Here is an 18,763-nt window from a genome sequence, read left to right on the forward strand (position 1 = left end):
AAAATGTAGCAATAAACTGCCAATTTAAGGTGAAGCATATGAATTTCACTATCAAAGAGAAAAAAGGAAAAAATAAGCCAATATTTGACAATTATTTCTCAAGAGATCTAGAGGTTTCAGTAATTTAAGTCGAGGGCGGATTTAAGCATCATCAATGTAGTCACGAAAAGAATTGTTTCAAATTTGGGATATTTAAATTTATTTATATCCCAAATTTGATCAGCCACCCCATGGGCGTGGCTAATTTAAAAATAGTTTCATTGGTTTCAGCGCCTTCAAATTAGTATAATAAATGCAACTGGGAATAAATCCAAGCGTGGGCACTTTAATCAAAGTGACTTGATAAGAACTCCGTTCAAGATAGCCTTTAACTATATTTCAAAATTCACTTCAAGCGATTAAACGGGGTCGATTTGTGCTACACACACATTTAACTTTATAATATTAATATATAATAATATATTATTATCTATGGTTTCAAAATGTACTTATTTTGTGTAAGTTAATTTCTTTGAATCACTCATTGGTGATCAACATAATCACGTTTCACTGTAATTATTATTATTATTTTGCAGAGTATCAACTTTTGCCACTACCAGCGTTATCGTACACTACAATCGGTGGCGTCCTTGATATTTTCTTGTTCCTGGGACCAGAACCCGAGACTGTGATTTCCCAATATACCGACCTAATAGGAAGACCAGTTATGCCCGCATATTGGGGTCTGGGATTTCAATTAAGTCGCCATGGATATAATAACCTCAGCGATGTTCAAGCGGCTGTTAATAGAACTAGAAGTTGCAATATTCCTCAGGTGAATCTAATTTATAAACGTATTGAGAACTGTTGTGAACAATTTAAATTATTTTGATCTCGTTTCATAAGTTACGTTCACTTTGGACGATATACATATGGTACGAGTACTACACCCTGTTTCAAAAACGATATACGTATTTCGAATGAATATATTTATTAAACTTTAAGATATACGAATATGAAATTTCACGCACATATTTACGTACCTCTCAAGTTCAAATTACAGTTCAAAGTTCAAATTACAGATGTACAATATGTCCTCAATTAGCGACACGAACAATATCATATCGATACTCAAATTCCTCCCATACTCGGGCAAGCATGTCCTGCGTCACTGATGTTATGGCAGTACGGATCCGGTTCTTCAACTTTTCCAGGTTCTGTGGGAGTGGTGGTACATAAACGTTGTCTTTAACGAAACCCCACACGAAGAAGTCACAGGGATCAGATCCGGTGACAGTGGAGGCCAGCTGAGACATGCTAAGTCGCCAGCTCCTTGACGACCAATCCAACGGTTCGGTAGAGTTTCATTCAGATTTTCACGCACTTGCCGACTCCAGTTAGGGGGTGCCCCGTCTTGTTGAAAAATGAAGTTGTCTTCGTGCAGCCTCGAAAACAACCAGTTTTGTAACATAACGAGATACTGCTGACTGTTAACCATGTTTCCATTAAAGAACAATGGGCCGTAAACTGATGATCGGGAAATCGCACAAAACACATTGACTTTGGGTGAATCTCGTACATGTTCAATGACTACATGTTCAATGACTGCAAGTGGGATCTGTAGGCCACAAATTCGAACATTTTGTTTGTTTACATGGCCAGTAACACGGAAAGTCACTTCATCACTGAACACGATGCCTTGTGCAAAAGTGTTTTTATTGTCAATAGCAACCAGAATCTCGTTACAAAATGCCACACGTTTGCGTTTGTCATCAGGACGCAGAGCTTGTAACAGATGTAACTTGTACGGCTTCATAACCAACCGGCGTCTCAAAGCACGCCAAATTGTTGTTGTCGGCACTTGTAACGACTGCCACGACGAGTTGATTTTGAAGGACTATGTTGGAAAGCAGTTTGAATTCGTGCAACATTTTCTTCAGGAACACGAGGGCGGCCAGGATTCTTTCCCTTACATACACATCCTGTATCTACAAACTGTCGATACCATCTGCGAATGTTCCACCCATTCGGAGGATTAATTTGGTACCTCAACTTGAAACGTCTTGCACTGTAATCACGGAATCGCACTTCGCAAACTCGAGCACACAAAATGATTTCTGCTGCGGAGTAACCATTTTAAACATATGACGGTTACCAAGCAAAACAGAAGACAAGTGACATCTAGCAGCTGTTAATATAAACTAGACTATGTTTTCGTTTCTTCAATAGCCGAGCCGAGGCGCAGAGATCGATAGTTTGGACAAAATACTTGTTCGTAATACGTATATTCTTGTTGAAACAGAGTGTATATCCACTGTGATTAGTAATTCCTATTTTATTGCGTACAATTTTAAAACTAATTAAGTTTCTTTTACATGGAGAACGCACAACGGTACTGCACATTCCAGTTTTCAACATAAATCCCAGCGCTATTACTTGAGCCCGAAGTTGTCGACAGCCCGTTGCAATACGGCTTCTGGCACATTGCGTGATCCTCCTTAATCGGAGTCTGGAAAACGTCCAAATGGTGTACTTTCTTTCTTTCTATTTTTGTTACTTCCTTTCTAATGTAATCCGAAAGGAAATAAAAGTCGAGTCTGATTTGGCGCATTTCAGTGACGCCCAATAACTGCCTGCAAAGTCATCAAGCAATCCCCATAATATCAAAGCAAAAGGAGGTAGTGCACCACGCACACATCTTCCTTAAAGAAGGAATAGAAGTTTTGATTAAGATCCTAAATTAAATGAAAGCTTTAGTTTAAGGTCCAAGAGTTATACCCATTATTTTAAGGGAGACAATTAATGAAAGTGAATGATAAAGAAATTAAATTTTAGCACTCTCTCAGTTGGAATCAAATACAAGAACATGTGAATCAAAAGCTCGTACGCTAGTCTTCTTCCTAGGTTTCTACAACGGGTAAACGAAAGTTTCCATTATTTGCACGTAACTCTTTGTGCTCTTGATTACGTAATTTGAAGTATATTCATACGCGTAGGTTATAAGAACTAGAATATAGGGTCTACTGGAAAATAATTCTCTAGTCATTTTCGTAATATCAGAGCAAAAGGGTCAGGGGAGCAAAAGCCTAGAGTTAATTGTAGAAACATATATTATTGATATATTGAAAGAGTTGAGATGTGCTCTAATGTTAGTCATGGGAGCAATGAATAATTTTGTTTTGTACGAATATGATTTTTTTAAACTAAAACTTACTCATTTTTTGCTTCTCTCAAAGTGTACGAAAGAGAGAGAAAAGTTCAAACGTGACAGTGGGCACAATCACGCAATATAAAATGTACAGTTTGTATACTTCACTGATTCACATAATCGAGATTTCTGAAATGGGTAAAGTAAGAAGATCACACGAAAAAAATGCACAAGGCATATATGTATACATAGAATCTAGTTAGAAACTTATGCAATACAGACGTTTGGATGGATCAGGAATGAGATTGGAGAATATTGTGAAGGAAAGCGGGTAACAATGCCATGATTAAATTGCTTTGACATAACACAGACAGACAGGATATAATGCTTTCCACAAGTAGAAGCTTTGTTTTGTATAGAATTAAATACACACTAATTATTTGCTGAGCAAAACTATATATTTTCATTAAAAATTAAACGTGTTACAGTTTCACCAACTAACTCTTTGGCTTCAGATACTATGTGATACAGGATAACTTTATAAACATACAACAGTTGAGAGATCTTTCTTCTGATTGATTCCTGGCAGCAGCAAATCTCTTTCAAGTATACTTATTTGAAAATTCCTATATAGATAGCAAATTTTAACAATAACTGATAATCGATTTCGATATTTCGGTTGATATCAACATTGGCAAAAATGTCATCGTTCATTGTTATTTAAAATTTAAAATCAACTTTCTTTCTAATACACATCTTAATTAAATACAAAAAATGCAAAATGAACTAATGGAATCATCAAGTGACGGTTCAAGTGTTCCATCGGTTGAATCAGCCGAATCAGGTGAATCTAGTATACCTAAGATTGATTCAGTTGCCAACATCAGCAGGCCTATTAATGGCCGTTTATCTACTAACTCTAAGAATGTGTTATCATGTCCTCACTGAGGAAAACATTATGTGAATTCCAGAGGATTAGCTATACATATAGGTAAAAAGCATCAGGTTATAAATGGGGACGAAAATTGTTGTCATATCTATAAAAATAGACATCTCTAACCGCAATAAAGGCACACAGGATTTGACGTTGTCTAACTTGGGCAAAATATTAATATCGTTAAGATCCTCAACACATATTTTAAGACGTGTTCCTCGAGGTACTCGAGCTGCAGTTGCTGATGCACTTGGCGATGTGTTACTTCAAGTAACTATTTCAAATGACGAAAGAGATTGGATCAACATGTTTCTATTTCCATTAGTTGCACGTTAAGGTAGCTATTAATTCCTTTCCATCTGGTAGAGCGGGAGGTCTCGATAGTCTTCGCCCTTCGATTCTCAAAGATCTCCTATCCTCTCAAGTACTTGAATCGAAGGAAAAGCTCGTAAAATCATTATGCGATCTGTTCAATTTAATTATTTCAGAAAAAGTTCCCTTGGAAGTTCGGCCATTGTTTTTCGGAGCCAAACTTACTGCTCTGAAAAAGAAATCTGGTGGAATTAGACCTATTGCCGTTGATAATATCTGGCGCAGAATATCAGCAAAAATTATATGCTTCAGAACACGGGAGCATTTTAAGAACTTTTTCTCTCCCCATCAACTTGGTGTTTGTACTTCCAACGGATCCGAAGCAGCTGTACATGCAACCAGGGTTTATTTTTCCTCCATTCACAATGCTCCTAAGGCTATCTTAAAGCTGGATTTTCGCAACGCATTTAACGAGCTTCGCCGGGACTCCATGCTCACTACAGTGTTGAATGAATTTTCTTCAATCTATCCACATGTTTACCAATGTTACGCTCAACCCAGTGATCTATTCTTAGGTCAAGAGACTATTTCATCCCAGAGAGGAGTACAACAAGGCGATCCCCTGGGCCCAGTACTTTTTGCTATAACCATTCATTCCTTAGTGAAACCAATCAACACTGAATTAAACATTTGGTATTTGGATGATGGAACTATCGCTGATGAAACTAAAGTAGTTCTTTCAACTCTAGCACAAATAAATGAGAAGGCATCTGCACTTGGCTTACATTTGAATTTTTGAAAGTGTGAAGTTGGTTTTCTTGGGTCAAACGAAGCCAAGTTCGACCTATTATTTAAAAAATTGACGAAACTGCCCCAGGAATTCGTCTAACTAACCATGATGCTTGTCTTCTAGGCGCCGTTCTCACAAAGGAAGCTTTTACCAATGTCCTGTTAAGCAAAATATCGAGGTTAGAATATTTTTTGTCTCGACTCGCTTCGATTTCTGTCCATGCAGCTTTCTTTCTTGTACGTGCCTCTCTGTCGATCCCTCGTTTAAACTACTTCTGACGATGCTTTCCATATTGGAATGAGACTCCACTACTGGAGAAATATGATCATATCCTTAAAATGGGTCTGGAGTCAATTTTGAACTGCTCCTTGAGTGACGAATCTTGGATTCAAGCATCCTTACCTGTGAGATTAGGGGGTCTTGGTATTCGGCGATGCATGGATATTGCGATTCCTTCCGTTTTAGCGTCCTACCACGGATCTCTTCGTTTAGTCGAGGTTCTTCTTCCGCAAGATTACCACCTAGACCCAAATGGCACAGTTCAAGAAGGCTCTACCAAATGGAAAAATTTAACAGATACAGATCTTCCAGAAATTAACAAAAGAGGTTCTCAGGCATCTTGGTACACACCAATTGCAGCGCATTTTCATGAACTTCTCTTGCAGTCAGTTATTGCTCCAGAGGATAAAGCCAGGAATCGTGCTGCCTCATCCCTACATGCTGGGGCATGGTTGAATGCAATACCCTCCCCACCATTAGCTATTTATATGACTAATGAGACATTTTGAATCTCTGTCGCCTTAAGATTAGGTGCAGTTATTTGTGAGCCACATCGCTGTCCAGCTTGCGGGGATCAAGTTAACCAACGTGGCCTGCATGGCCTTTCATGCATGAAGAGCATGGGTAGACACGTAGACACTCCTCTGTGAATGATATCATTTTACGAGCCCTTACCACAGTTGGAATTCCTTCCATACGTGAACCTTCAGGATGTTGTCGTTCAGATGGTAAACGACATAATGGCATGACATTAGTTCCTTGGTTGAAAGGCAAATCACTAGTACGGGACTTTACGTGTTCAGATACATTTGCCCATTCAAGTCTCCCTTTAGCTCTTATGAATGCTGGAGCTGTTGCTAGTCGTAGAGAAGTAGAAAAACAAAGGAAATATAACAACATCCTTGATAAATTTATTTTTGCCCCATTTGCCATCGAGACTAGTGGTGCTTGGGGATCTGCAAGTCTTGATTTTCTTAGAGAAGTAGGCAGACGCATTTCTATCGTTACTGGAGAGCCCACTAACCGAATTCCACATTTACGATTATGACATTTCAACCGATTAACCAAATTAAAAACATATTTCACAAAAATGATCTCGATGACTTCAAAGATACTTCGCGTCACTTTCCACACATTCAAAAAACCATCTCCCTCACTTTTTTTAAAATTTCTGGCACTGAGACATTTTCAACTCACAATATTTAACAATAACAATGGCAATAATTAACTGATAAGCAAAATATCGAAGTTAGAATATTTTTTGTCTCGTCTCGCCTCGATTTTTGTCCCTGTAGCTTCCTTTCTTCTACGTGTCGATCCCTCGTTTAAACTACTTCTTAAGATGCTTTCCACCTTGGAATGAGACTCCACTACTGGAAAAATATGATCTTATCCTTAAAATGGGTCTGGAGTCAATTTTGAATTGCTCCTTAAATGACGACTTGAAACCAGCCAATCCTGGCTGTGAAAAACCAACTTGTAACGTAAGGTTTTACGCTATCGTTCGGAAAGAGAGAAAGAAAAAATTGGGTCGCCGAAACTACTTTCTTTCTTATGCTACGATTATGGACCAGTAAGCACAACGCTATTTGTTTTCCAGATTCTTGCACACCAATGGTGTCATCGCTACCATGAGAAGGAAAGAAAAGAAAAAAATCCATTGCCAAAATAACACCATATAATCTGCATATTATATTTATTTAACCTCTTTTAACGAACAGCAGATGGTCGCAACCAATTAAATCAATGTTAGCGATTGTAAAGTTCAGCTAGACTCAATAACCATAGTTTTAAAAGGGAAAAAAATCATTGGACATATGTACTTCAGACTCTCAAAAATTTTTAACCTCTCACACCAACGCAATGGAGTAACCAGTAACAACAGTGTAATAGATGTTATCCTTGATAATACGTTAGACAGCTGTTTACATCTCTTGAACAAACATTCGTGAAACTTTAGTAAGCTACATCGTAGTGAATGAAAAGAAGGATACAGAAGGTACATTACTGCTTACAAAATCATCTCATTACAGAGGGAGTAGTTATGCGGCTGAGTCGACCATCCTCCTTCCAAAGAACATAACGTTTCCACTACCTTTCCGCAAACAACTGTATTAAGAGGGCGCCACACCTAGACCTGGCTTACAATTAAACAGCGGCGGAGACATATATATATATATATATATATATATATATATATATATATATATATATATATATATATATATGGCAGAAACATTCATAGGAGGTACTAGACCAGCCAGCGACCTAAACTTCACCCCTGATACCACCACATATAGGCATGGATACCAGTAACAATGCCCACCGTCTTCGATGCGTCCAACTAGACGGTTTAACGTAGCTTCTTAAGTAAAGATTGGACATATAAATACTTCAGGGATTAACGTGAACCTTTTCCTTGCGTGGCAAATTCAATTACAGATCATGAACTATGGATTATAGCAAACAATACGGAGTGCCCACTAACGGGTCGAACATAAGCTAGCTGTCGCTAACTAACCCTTTCGACTTTACTAAGTTATCACAACTATGAAATGAAATAAACAATACGGAGTGCCCACCAACGGGTCGAACATGAGCTAGCTATAACATTTCTAAATGGTATATTTACGCATCTCCGCGACTAAAGAATTTACTTTCTCTTAATGCAAGGAAAGAAACGACATTGACATCGGACTACTCCGTCGGCGTATGGATCGACTTACTGGGTGGAAAGCTCACCTGTACTTTAAACAGTCATGTTAAATACGGAATGCATGGTATTCAACAACAATTTAGACATCGTAGAGGAGTGAGAATTAAGTAAATACACAATATTGATAATATGTGACTGACTAATCTTATAAACAGTCAATTTTACTAATTACTTCAAAGAATGATAATATTGAACAGTTCGAATACGAATATTACTTCTTCAACCAGTTGCGCCGAAATTCTAATATTAGAAAGAGGTTACCTGGATATGGATGATCAAAGTGTCCAGCAGCTACTCACAGTATCCCACCGGTAGAATGAGATTAGCACCGCAGAAACCAATTTCAGGAGGTACGGGCATAGCAGCATACGTGGACGATGAACCAATCTCCAAAATCTCTCCAGGCCACACTCGACATGACGCAAAAACTCACTCCAAATGAGGGCGCAGAATTACTACGGCGTCACCAAATTAGAAGTAAACGACGAACGGGATACAGTATTTCTCAGCTTTCATAGCAACAGATATGAGTCGACCACGATTACTAAGTCACTGCAGAGGATGATCTACACTGACGACGTCACAGATAGATTATTTTATCTTCACTTCCATAACCTCGTAAAGTCACCCATACCATAGGGCAGGATTGATGGATAACTAAAACGGCAGCGGGGCCAAACCAAAACCAAAACAGGAAGACAGTTCCTAATGTCATCGCAGAGAATATCAGCCCCACAGGCGGAATTACGGTAGACGTTCTTCACTTCGAATGTTGAAAATAAATAGGTACTTAGTCGAAGCTAGGCTAGTAAACTTCCAGACAAGCGAATCGAAAAATGTAGCTTATAAGTTTGACAATTCAGACTATTTCTGCATTTTCACAATAACTTAAAACTCTTTTTCTACAGCATCACTTGAGTGCAAAAGGTCACATAATTCTGTTCAGTATATAATTATTATCCTCTGTTAATGCAGAAGGTATATATTAAGTTACTTTGTAGTAACCATGTTCGTTGCAGTACAAAGGGGGAGAGCAGAAAACGCGCTTACAGAATCCTTCTCGCTTCCTGATTGGCTGCTCTTAATTGCGCAGCATATCAAAAAACTAAACGGAAATTATGATATACAATTTAATATAACGAGACGAAAGTAAATTGAATATATGTTATTATTTAATGAATATTCTCACAAACAAATTATTCGATCTACATGAAAATACAGATACTCCAGTTTTTAAACACTAACGCCATCTCGCGGAATCGAGAGAATCCAACTCGATGCAGGCCATAGACTAACAAAGAAAGTAGCATACTTCAGCTAAACAAACCAGCCCAATTGTCGACCATATTGAATTCATCAAAGGGGTCGAGAATTGGAAAACAGAAACGGAAAAGAAATAACACTTAACTAAGAGCTAATTGAATAATCCTATCAAATAATTTCTTTGAGAAAATGTAACGCTCAAAGAGGATCGTTACAGACTCTTGGATTGAAGCATTCTTACCTGCTGGATTAGGAGGTCTTGGTATTCGACGAACCATTGATATGGCGATTCCTACCTTTTTAGCGTCCAACCACGGATCTCTTCGTTTAATCGAGGCTCTCCTTCCACAAGGTTACCACGTGGACTCAGATGAAATAGTTCAAGAAGGCTCAAGTAAATGGATAAATATAACAGATACGGACCTTCCAGAAATCAGCAAAAGAGGATTTGAGGCATCTTGGTACACACAATAGCAGCACATTTTCATGAACTTCTTTTACAATCCGTTGCTGTTCCAGAGGATAAAGCTAGACTTCTTGCTGCGTCATCCCCCCATGCTGGGGCGTGGTTAAATGCGTTACCTTCCCCCAATTAGGTCTTCACATGTCTAATGAAACCTTTCGAATCGCAGTAGCCTTAAGACTAGGTTCAGATGTCTGTGAACCACATCGCTGTAAAGCTTGCGGTGATCAAGTTACCCAACGTGGCCTGTATGGCCTCTCATGCATGAAGAGCATTGGCAGGAACACCAGACATTCATCTGTTAATGACATCATTTTGCGAGCCCTCACAACGGCAGGAATTCCTTCCATTCGTGAACCGTCAGGCTGTTGTCGTTCTGATGGTAAACGACCTGACGGCATGACATTAATACCTTGGATGAGAGGCAAATCACTAGTATGGGATTTTACATGTTCGGACACATTTGCCCATTCAAGCCTCCCATTGACTGTTATGAATGCTGAAGAAGTTGCTAGACGTAAAGAGGCAGAAAAGGAAAGGAAATACAACAATCTCCTGACAAATTTATTTTTGCTCCAATAACCATCGAGACCAGTGGGGCATGGGGTTCTAGAAGCCTTGATTTTATCAGAGAGGTAGGCAGACGCATACCAATAGCTTCTGGAGATGTTCGTTCAGCATCTTTCTAAAACAACGTATATCCATTGCGGTCCAACGTGGCAACGTTTTGTCAGTTCTTGGTACGTTGCCGCCTCGATGAGAACTGGAGGAGATATTTCTTCTCTAGTAGAGTAAAGCGGGGCGAAAGGCCACACTTAATGTTCAGCATGCTATTGTTGCTATACCAAAAACGATATTGAGATGATCCATACCAGTTAACAAACCTTATTCTTTTGCCTATAAAACAGACTGACTAGATCTATTGTATATGAAAACATTTATTTTATTGATATCTCTATATAGAAATTCACAAACAAAAACTATGCTTTCAATTGTTATTTTAAATGAGTTAGTTAAGATGGTCATTTAATGTAATTAGCAACAATAGGAAGCATCTATATAGGAATCTTCAAATAAGTGTACTTGAAAGGGATTTGCGGCTGCCGGAAACCAATCAGAAGAAATATATCTCAGCTGTTGTATGTATATAAAGTTATCCTGTAACTCATAGTGTCTGATGAAGCCAAAGAGTTAGTTTGTGAAACTGTAACACATGTTAAAGTTTTAATGAAAATATATAGTTTTGCTCAGCAAATAATTAGTGTGTATTTAAGGATATAATGCACTTATCAGCCTTTGTTGGTCTAAAGACAAGCCTTAAAAATGATAAAGCCATTTAATTACTTAGTCCAAAGAGCTGTGTTATCTCGATTGACTATACAGTATTACAAAAATGTATGATGAATCGTTCAATTATCTCACAACCCAAACTGCATGCGCCCGTGTATGCTCTAATCGATCATAAGTACAACATCAAACTGGCCTAAGAGGTAGTCTGGGAAGCGGACTATTTAACACGGAGGCCGCCACCTTGTCAGATCTTCAGTCAGTTTTTAGTGGCAATGATGATGAGTGATCAAAAGCATCTGATGAACTCTTACCGTCTGAATTCTAATCCAGACATAACACTGTGGCAACAACCCAACTCATTTTTCATGCGGAACGGAAAAGTGCAGTAAACTACAGTACAGCAATTCTTGTTCCAAAAATCTCATGGAGGTTGTAAAATTGCGGATCAGGCAAAATCCAGCTGCTTTAAATTTACAGATTTGAGGTCATTCGACAATCTATTGAGGAAATCCATTCACCAACTCCCGACGAATGTCAAACTAACTCGTCATTAACGGTCCACTGTAGTGTATCACCTTTACGAACTTGGAAAAGCCATCAGGTGCTAGCGTATTGTGCCACGTAAATTGATCCCAGCTCAAATCCAGAGGAGAGTGCTTTTGTGCCGATGACTGCTGTCACATCTGCATGAAGTACGTTTCCTGAATAGAATTGTCACATGCAATATAAAAAGTTTGTATTTTACCTAATTCCCAAAATGCAAAAGCAATAGTATAGCAAGGACCAACTTCCAAAACAAATCGTCAAACTAAGACGTTCCGAGCATAGTCATGCTATGTGTGTGATTGAATTACGAGTGGGTAACACACTTCGAGTTCGTTCCTAACGTCGTATCGTCAATGCTGACCTTTATTCCGAATAGCTGGAGCGAATGTATTCTGCACTACACCAGAAATATCCTATATTGGTAAACCCAAAACACTCCTTGCTGCAATAGGATAAGATGAAACCACACTCGGCTCGAAAAACCCGACAAAATGCAGAAACTTTATGGAATAAAACTGATTCCACACCTAGCACGTTGTCCTGATCTTGCTTCTTTTGATTATTATATGTTTCGGTCTATGTAGCATTTCCTGAAATCGCAATGCTTTACCAACCAGGAGAATGTGGAAACAACAATAACTGAGTTCTTTGACTCTAGGGGGAAAAAAAGTGGTATCGACGTGGAACTACTGGAAAGGTGTCAGCAAACAGTCCAATACGAGAAGCTATACTTTGAACGGTAACCTACTTTTGTTGTACTTAAGAAATACAATATGTTGTGTACCAGAATATTGCAAGACTTATAATATTAATATTCGTCTATTATTGATAATTACTACATAGGACGAACGATACCCCGAATAAACATGGGGAATAGCAAAAGAATTTTAAAATGAAAGGAATGGGTACGGTGTGAAGTTAGTGTCTGAATATCTACATAAAATCATGGGAAATAACTTTTGTTTAGATATTTAGGAATATAATTAGTATAAAATAATCTAAATTTGAAATTTAGAGAAATGTTCAATGTCCCTACTATCTGCTTGATTATGTCGTAATTTGTTAATTATACAGTAACGTAATATACGTATAACTATACCTAGGTATAAGTAAATTGCTAACTAGGATACTTCAACGTATCATGTATTCATATTGCATTTAATTTGAATTATTATCAGCACATTTTATTTATTTATTGATTGAGAAATTCACATACAGAAGCAAGTCGACAGAAAATAGAAATTCTTTTGTCCTTGCATTGTAATTGAACTATTATGTCGCGCTGAAAGAAAATGGAAATTCAAATATAATATTAATATTAACATATATTATACATAAAAGTCGCATTAAAGCAGAAGACGACGAATTCATAAAAAGAATCATTAATTATTCTTCAGTCTTGTTCAAAGCACAATTAGTAAAATAAAAACATTTTAAGATTTCACCACAATCAACAGCACCATCAAGAAGATTGTAAAAGCTGCCACTCCTAGAACACACATCATTTTTCGACTTCTTTTCTGATGTTTCTCTGCTTTCTGCAGCTGCTGAAGTCCTTCTTGTACCTGCACTTGGCCTTGTTCTATGTTGTAGTCTATTCGATCTAATACAGTTCCCGGTATTAGCCATGACTTCAAACAATATATATTTATCCAAACTGGATTCAAAACATTCTTCATGAACATAGTCAAAGTGGTTGTCAGCCTCCTCGGATATGTCTCCTTCCGTCTTATTGTGTGTTATAGAAGAAAAATCTCGTCCAGTTCTTTACCAGGAGGTAATGTGCCTAAGATCGATGACACATTCCCGCGCTGGATGGCGATGCTGATACGTTGGAAAAGGAATGCAGTAGCTCGGGGGTCACCAGTTTTGATTGCTATTCGATGACCAACTTCATTAATTAAATTAAATCCTTCGTGACCCCAAGACCCACTGGTTTCTATTGCTACTGTTACAAACCAATATTTGTCCAATAGGTTTGAGTATTTTAGTCTTTTGTCTGATTCTCTGTGAGCGGCGACGAGACCTGCCTGAATTGAAGAATGGGGTAAGTTGGAAGAAGCAAACGTATCGGAACATGTGAAATCCCAGACTAGTGCTTTTCCATTTTTCCACGGTACCAAGGTCATGCCATCAGGCCTTTTACCATCAGAGCGGCAACAACCATTTGGTTCTTTTATTGAAGGAACTCCCGCTGAAACGAGGGCTCTACAAATAATGTCGTTTACAATATGATGTCGAGATTGTCTTCCCGCACTTTTTTTTACATGAAAGGCCATGTAATCCTTTATTATCAACATATGCGTTGCAAGCAGGACAAAAGTGAGGCTCACAAATATTAGCACCTAAGCGCAGAGCTGTAGCAATACGAAAGCTCTCATTAGAAAGGTGTAGCCCGAGTGTGTGAGAAGGTAGGGCTTGAAGCCATGCTCCGTTTTTGGAGGAAGAGACAGCTAACAGCCTGGCTTTGTCATCTGGGTTATTAGTTGATAGGAGTGAAGATAAACGAAGCTTGACTATAGGTTCATCCCAAACAGACTGAACATGTCTTTTGTCGATAGGTGGGGGATCCATTCCAACCAGACTAATCCATTTATCGGTGCATTCTTGTACATCTCGAATCGAGTCTAAGTCAACTTCCTGTTGAAGAAGAGATCCAATTAGTTCTCGTGAGCCATAGAATGATGCGAGGAAAGAAGGTATGGCGATATCCATGGCTCGACGAATCCCAAGGCCTCCATTCTCAACTGGTAAGGAAGCTTGTAACCATGAACTGTCTTTCAAAGAACAGTTTAGAATGGATTCCAGTCCTGTTCTAAGAGTGTGGTCGAATTTGTCAAGTAATTTATCATCCTGCCAAGAAGGGGAGCAACGGAGGAAATACAGTAATCTTGGAAGTGAGAGTGAAGCTCGTAGTAAATAATAAGCGGAGTGTGCAGAAAGTTTTGATAATTGAGAAAAGAAGAATTCTAATTTTGATATCTTGTCCAATAAAATTTTGCTCCTTGATTCGGTAGAGATGGCAGCCCCTAAAAGTTCCGCATTGGTAGGTGATAAGAGTTTGATACCAGGTGCTACTTCGTTAAACTTTTCATAAAGGTCATGGACTTCATCAGCTCTGGCGCTCAGAAAACTCACTTCACATTTGGCAGAGTTAAGAAACAATCCAATAGATGAAGCTTCTAGACGAATTTTATTAAAAGCGCGTAGTACTACGTCGATATTTCCAGCTATGGTACCGTCATCCAAGCACCAGATATTTAAATCTGTGTTAATATCCTTAATAATGTGATGGATTGTTAGGGCGAACAGTGCTGGTCCAAGTGGGTCGCCTTGCAGTACTCCACGTTGTGAGTGAATTATGTTATCCCTTATAAAAAGATTGCTTGGTTCGGAGTAGCATTGGTAGATGTATGGATAGTACGTTGGAAAGTTAGTTTTAACAGATTGTAACATTGAGTCGCGGTTGAGTTCATTGAAGGCGTTGCGGAAGTCAATTTTCAAAAATGCTTTCACTTCAGTATGGGAAGATGAGTAGTACATTCTGGCAGCATGTACGGCTGATTCTGCTCCGAATGGTATACAGACCCCAAGTTGGTGTGGTGATAGTATATTAATTAATGAATCTCGTATCCGGAAGCAGATAATTTTTGCTGATAAGCGTCTCCAAACATTGCCAACAGCTATTGGGCGAATTCCACCGCTTTTCTTCTTCAGTGCTATAAGTGAAGCACCAAAAAAAATTGGTCGTAAAATGGTCGGCACTTTCCCAGATATAATTAAGTGCATAAATTCACAAATGGATGTGGTTAACCGTTCCCTTGAATCAAAGCCTTGATTTATAAGTAGATCTTTTAAGATTGAGGGACGGAGATTATCCATTCCGCCTGCCGAACCAGAGGGGAAGGATTTTATAGCCTTTAATAATTCGATGGAAGAGACTTTAGTTACTGTAGTCGAGTCCTCAGGTGGTTCGGGATTGATGAATGAGTGAACGTGGGCTGGATGTTTTTCTCGTAGAGCATGTAGTACTGACGTATCTGGCGTAGCCACAGTGTCATCGGATATCAGTAGTCTGATAGCGCCACGTATATCACCATCTGCTAATTTTTGTTCGATGCTTTTCGTATTGATTGAACCGGATTTTTGTGGTTTGCGAAGTTCGTTGGTCCCTCGATGCTGCTTTGTTAATACTTCACGCTGATGTTCCCTCCAGTTTCTAACTCTTAGCTTCATCCAAGTGGTGAGATTACTTACTTTCTCAGAACGCGGTGGAATGCAAAGCACTGCGTATGGGAAAACTAAAAGGTCGATCCAAGAATCAACATTATTGGTGTTGTTGATATTACGAATAATATCACATGGAGAATCAGCTACCGATGAACGAGCACCGCGCGGGACACGACGATGAACCGGAACATTAGCCTTCAAATAAGACATAAGATCATTCATTTTGGTTAAAAGTTCAGAAGAATTGTCACTGAAATCTAAGGTTAATAAATCCGAAATATAGTTGGTAGGCTGTTGAAGTTTCACGTTACTGTCCTTACTCTTGCGTGTCGCGTGATGACATTTCCCTGTGTGAATGGATAAGCCTCTTTGGCTAAGAAAATGTTTATTACAATGAGCACATTGCACATCGTTTGAAATGTTTGATGTATCCATATTATGGTTATATGTTATTAAAATTGTTTTGTTTCACTCATTGTTATTGTTGAAAATTTCAAACATACACTTCTAACGAATAGTAACTGATAAAAATGCACTTTTCGTTTTCCGTTGCACTAGATTTCATTGTTAAAGATTACGGAATTTTAACGTTCATTAGGCCTATTTTTTTATTTCTTTATAATAAAATAACCACAACACCAATTTTAATACGGATTTCGCCACTTTCACCTCGGAGACATCATGCACACCCATATACGACTCAAACTCGTCAATCGAAGATATTTCCTCATTTTAGGACAGAAACCACACAGAGAACACTTTTGGATTCCACACTGGTGTCAACAATCCTATATGAAAAATAAAATTAGCTGAAGTTAAAATAATTCTGAAAATTTCACACTCTATTTGAAATTCCATGCAGTATCAATAATTCTATTGAAGTGTTAAATTTATATTTAAACGAATGCTTTACAAACTACAACGCTACTTTTAAGGAAATCGTGAGATGTGGGAACTTTCAAAATCTTTCGTCATGATTGGAGCTAGCCCATTGATAGAATTCTATCCAACAAAATGCCATATTTCAAGCTATGTAACTGGAAACTAAGCGAAGTAAAATAGTCGGTACCCGGCAGTTATATTGACGTTTGGAACCAACGAGCTCGTGATGCGGTGTTGCCAAACCTCCGGTAAAAAAATCGTTTTCAGCGAACGAATATTGTTACATACTGACAAGATTTTTGTTACACTGAGAACAGACAGGATGTCATCCAAATCCAGCGTTAAAATCACAGCATCGACAACGTTGCTGGAAGCGAATTCGTCGACTTCAGAGAAGCACTCAAGGCCAAATGTAAAGTCGCACAACCCTCAGATTGGATATATCAGTGCATTGACGCCAGTTGAGAGAGGAATGCATATAATAGGCGACGTTGCTATAGAGAACCTTGAGCCAATTAAAACAATCACTGGTATAGATTCTTCTGAATATCACACCCCTAAAAAAAGATTGTCGCAACTCAAAATAGATTTTAAATTGTTATAAAGGGTAATGATTATAATTTGTATGTACGAGTATTCAAGAAAAGTTTTCTCTGCAATAATAAATATTATAGATATTAAAATAAAATACAATTACTTTTGGACATAAATAATTGTTTTAACTTAGCTCGATAGTCTTATTTTGGGAGTTACGATAGTCTTATTCTGGGAAGTGCGACATGTTATCGTCTGGACCACAATTAGCACAAATAATAATTGTCCTAATTTAAAATAACCAATCGAGCATTATTCATGACCATATGTACACTCATGTCCAAAATGATTGTCACATATCTATAACTGTCTTCTTGTAAGAATATAATTTGATAATGATTTTGCAGGGTACTTCTGATACTTATACTATGTGTATAATTGGGAAATGTATATTTGTGGTAAATTTCATAGGAAGAGAACTATAAATACGAAAATTAGAATGAGTAAAACAAAATGTTGCTAAATGGACAACAAAGTTTTATTTTTGTTTTATTGTTCTTATTTACTGCTCTTTTAACATGAAACTTGCCATATACATGTCTTTGAGGATTTTACACATACTAACATTATAAGAAAAACCGGGCGAATTCGTTATCAAATTATATTCCTACAACAACATATTTATAGACATGCGACAATAATTTTGGACATGAGTATTAGTTAGTTTGGCCTCAAAAGACCACTTTCTTGCCTTTCTTTAAGTGGTCAAAGAAGATTTGCATGTAAGGATGCTTACAAGAAGAGATAAAACAGAATTTTCGTGACGAGATAGAGAGAAGACAGAATTCTTTCACGAAAAACAGATGCACTTTTCAATATGAGATGGCATTTTCACTTTTCAACTCTTGTCTTTTAAACAATCCTGTGCACATTTATCTGATTCCATCTGCTAATAAAAATACGATGATTTTTTAAAATACATGGGTGACCAAGATTCTGGAACAATATAATGTGTATATCATATTATTTAAATATGGACAGCTTTTGAATGTTCGTGATCTGAAACATTTTTAATCTCACATTTCTTTTCGATTTTTCCAGGATGTGCAATATCTTGACATCGACTACATGGACGGCTTCGCAGATTTCACATATGACCAGAATAATTTTGCTGGGCTTCCCGAGTATATGGTGCAGATGCGAGAGGAAGGGGTGAGGTTTGTAATTATCTTGGATTGTGGCATTCCAATGACCAGAGACAACTATCCGACTCATCAGAATGCTCTGGCGGCAGATGCTTACGTTCGATGGCCTCCAGAGATTAACAATGGATCTTACTTACTTGGACATGTAAGTCAAAATCAGACACTTGGTCATTGATAAGTTTATTATTAATG

At 38.0% G+C, this 18,763-nt stretch overlaps 1 protein-coding gene across 1 annotated transcript in view; it reads left to right on the forward strand.

Moving 5' to 3' along the window:
* LOC145672637 (sucrase-isomaltase, intestinal-like) overlaps nt 1–18,763 on the forward strand; it is a 127,937-nt gene that overhangs the window by 20,547 nt on the left and 88,627 nt on the right. The window contains exons 5-6 of the mRNA XM_081741798.1: nt 576–814; nt 18,468–18,716. Of these exons, the coding sequence (XP_081597924.1) occupies nt 576–814; nt 18,468–18,716 (488 nt within the window). The remainder of the gene's footprint in view (nt 1–575; nt 815–18,467; nt 18,717–18,763) is intronic.

This window comes from Thermobia domestica, chromosome 16 (assembly GCF_964235325.1).
Source record: "Thermobia domestica chromosome 16, izTheDome1.hap1.1, whole genome shotgun sequence".
Taxonomy (NCBI): Eukaryota; Metazoa; Arthropoda; class Insecta; order Zygentoma; family Lepismatidae; genus Thermobia; species Thermobia domestica.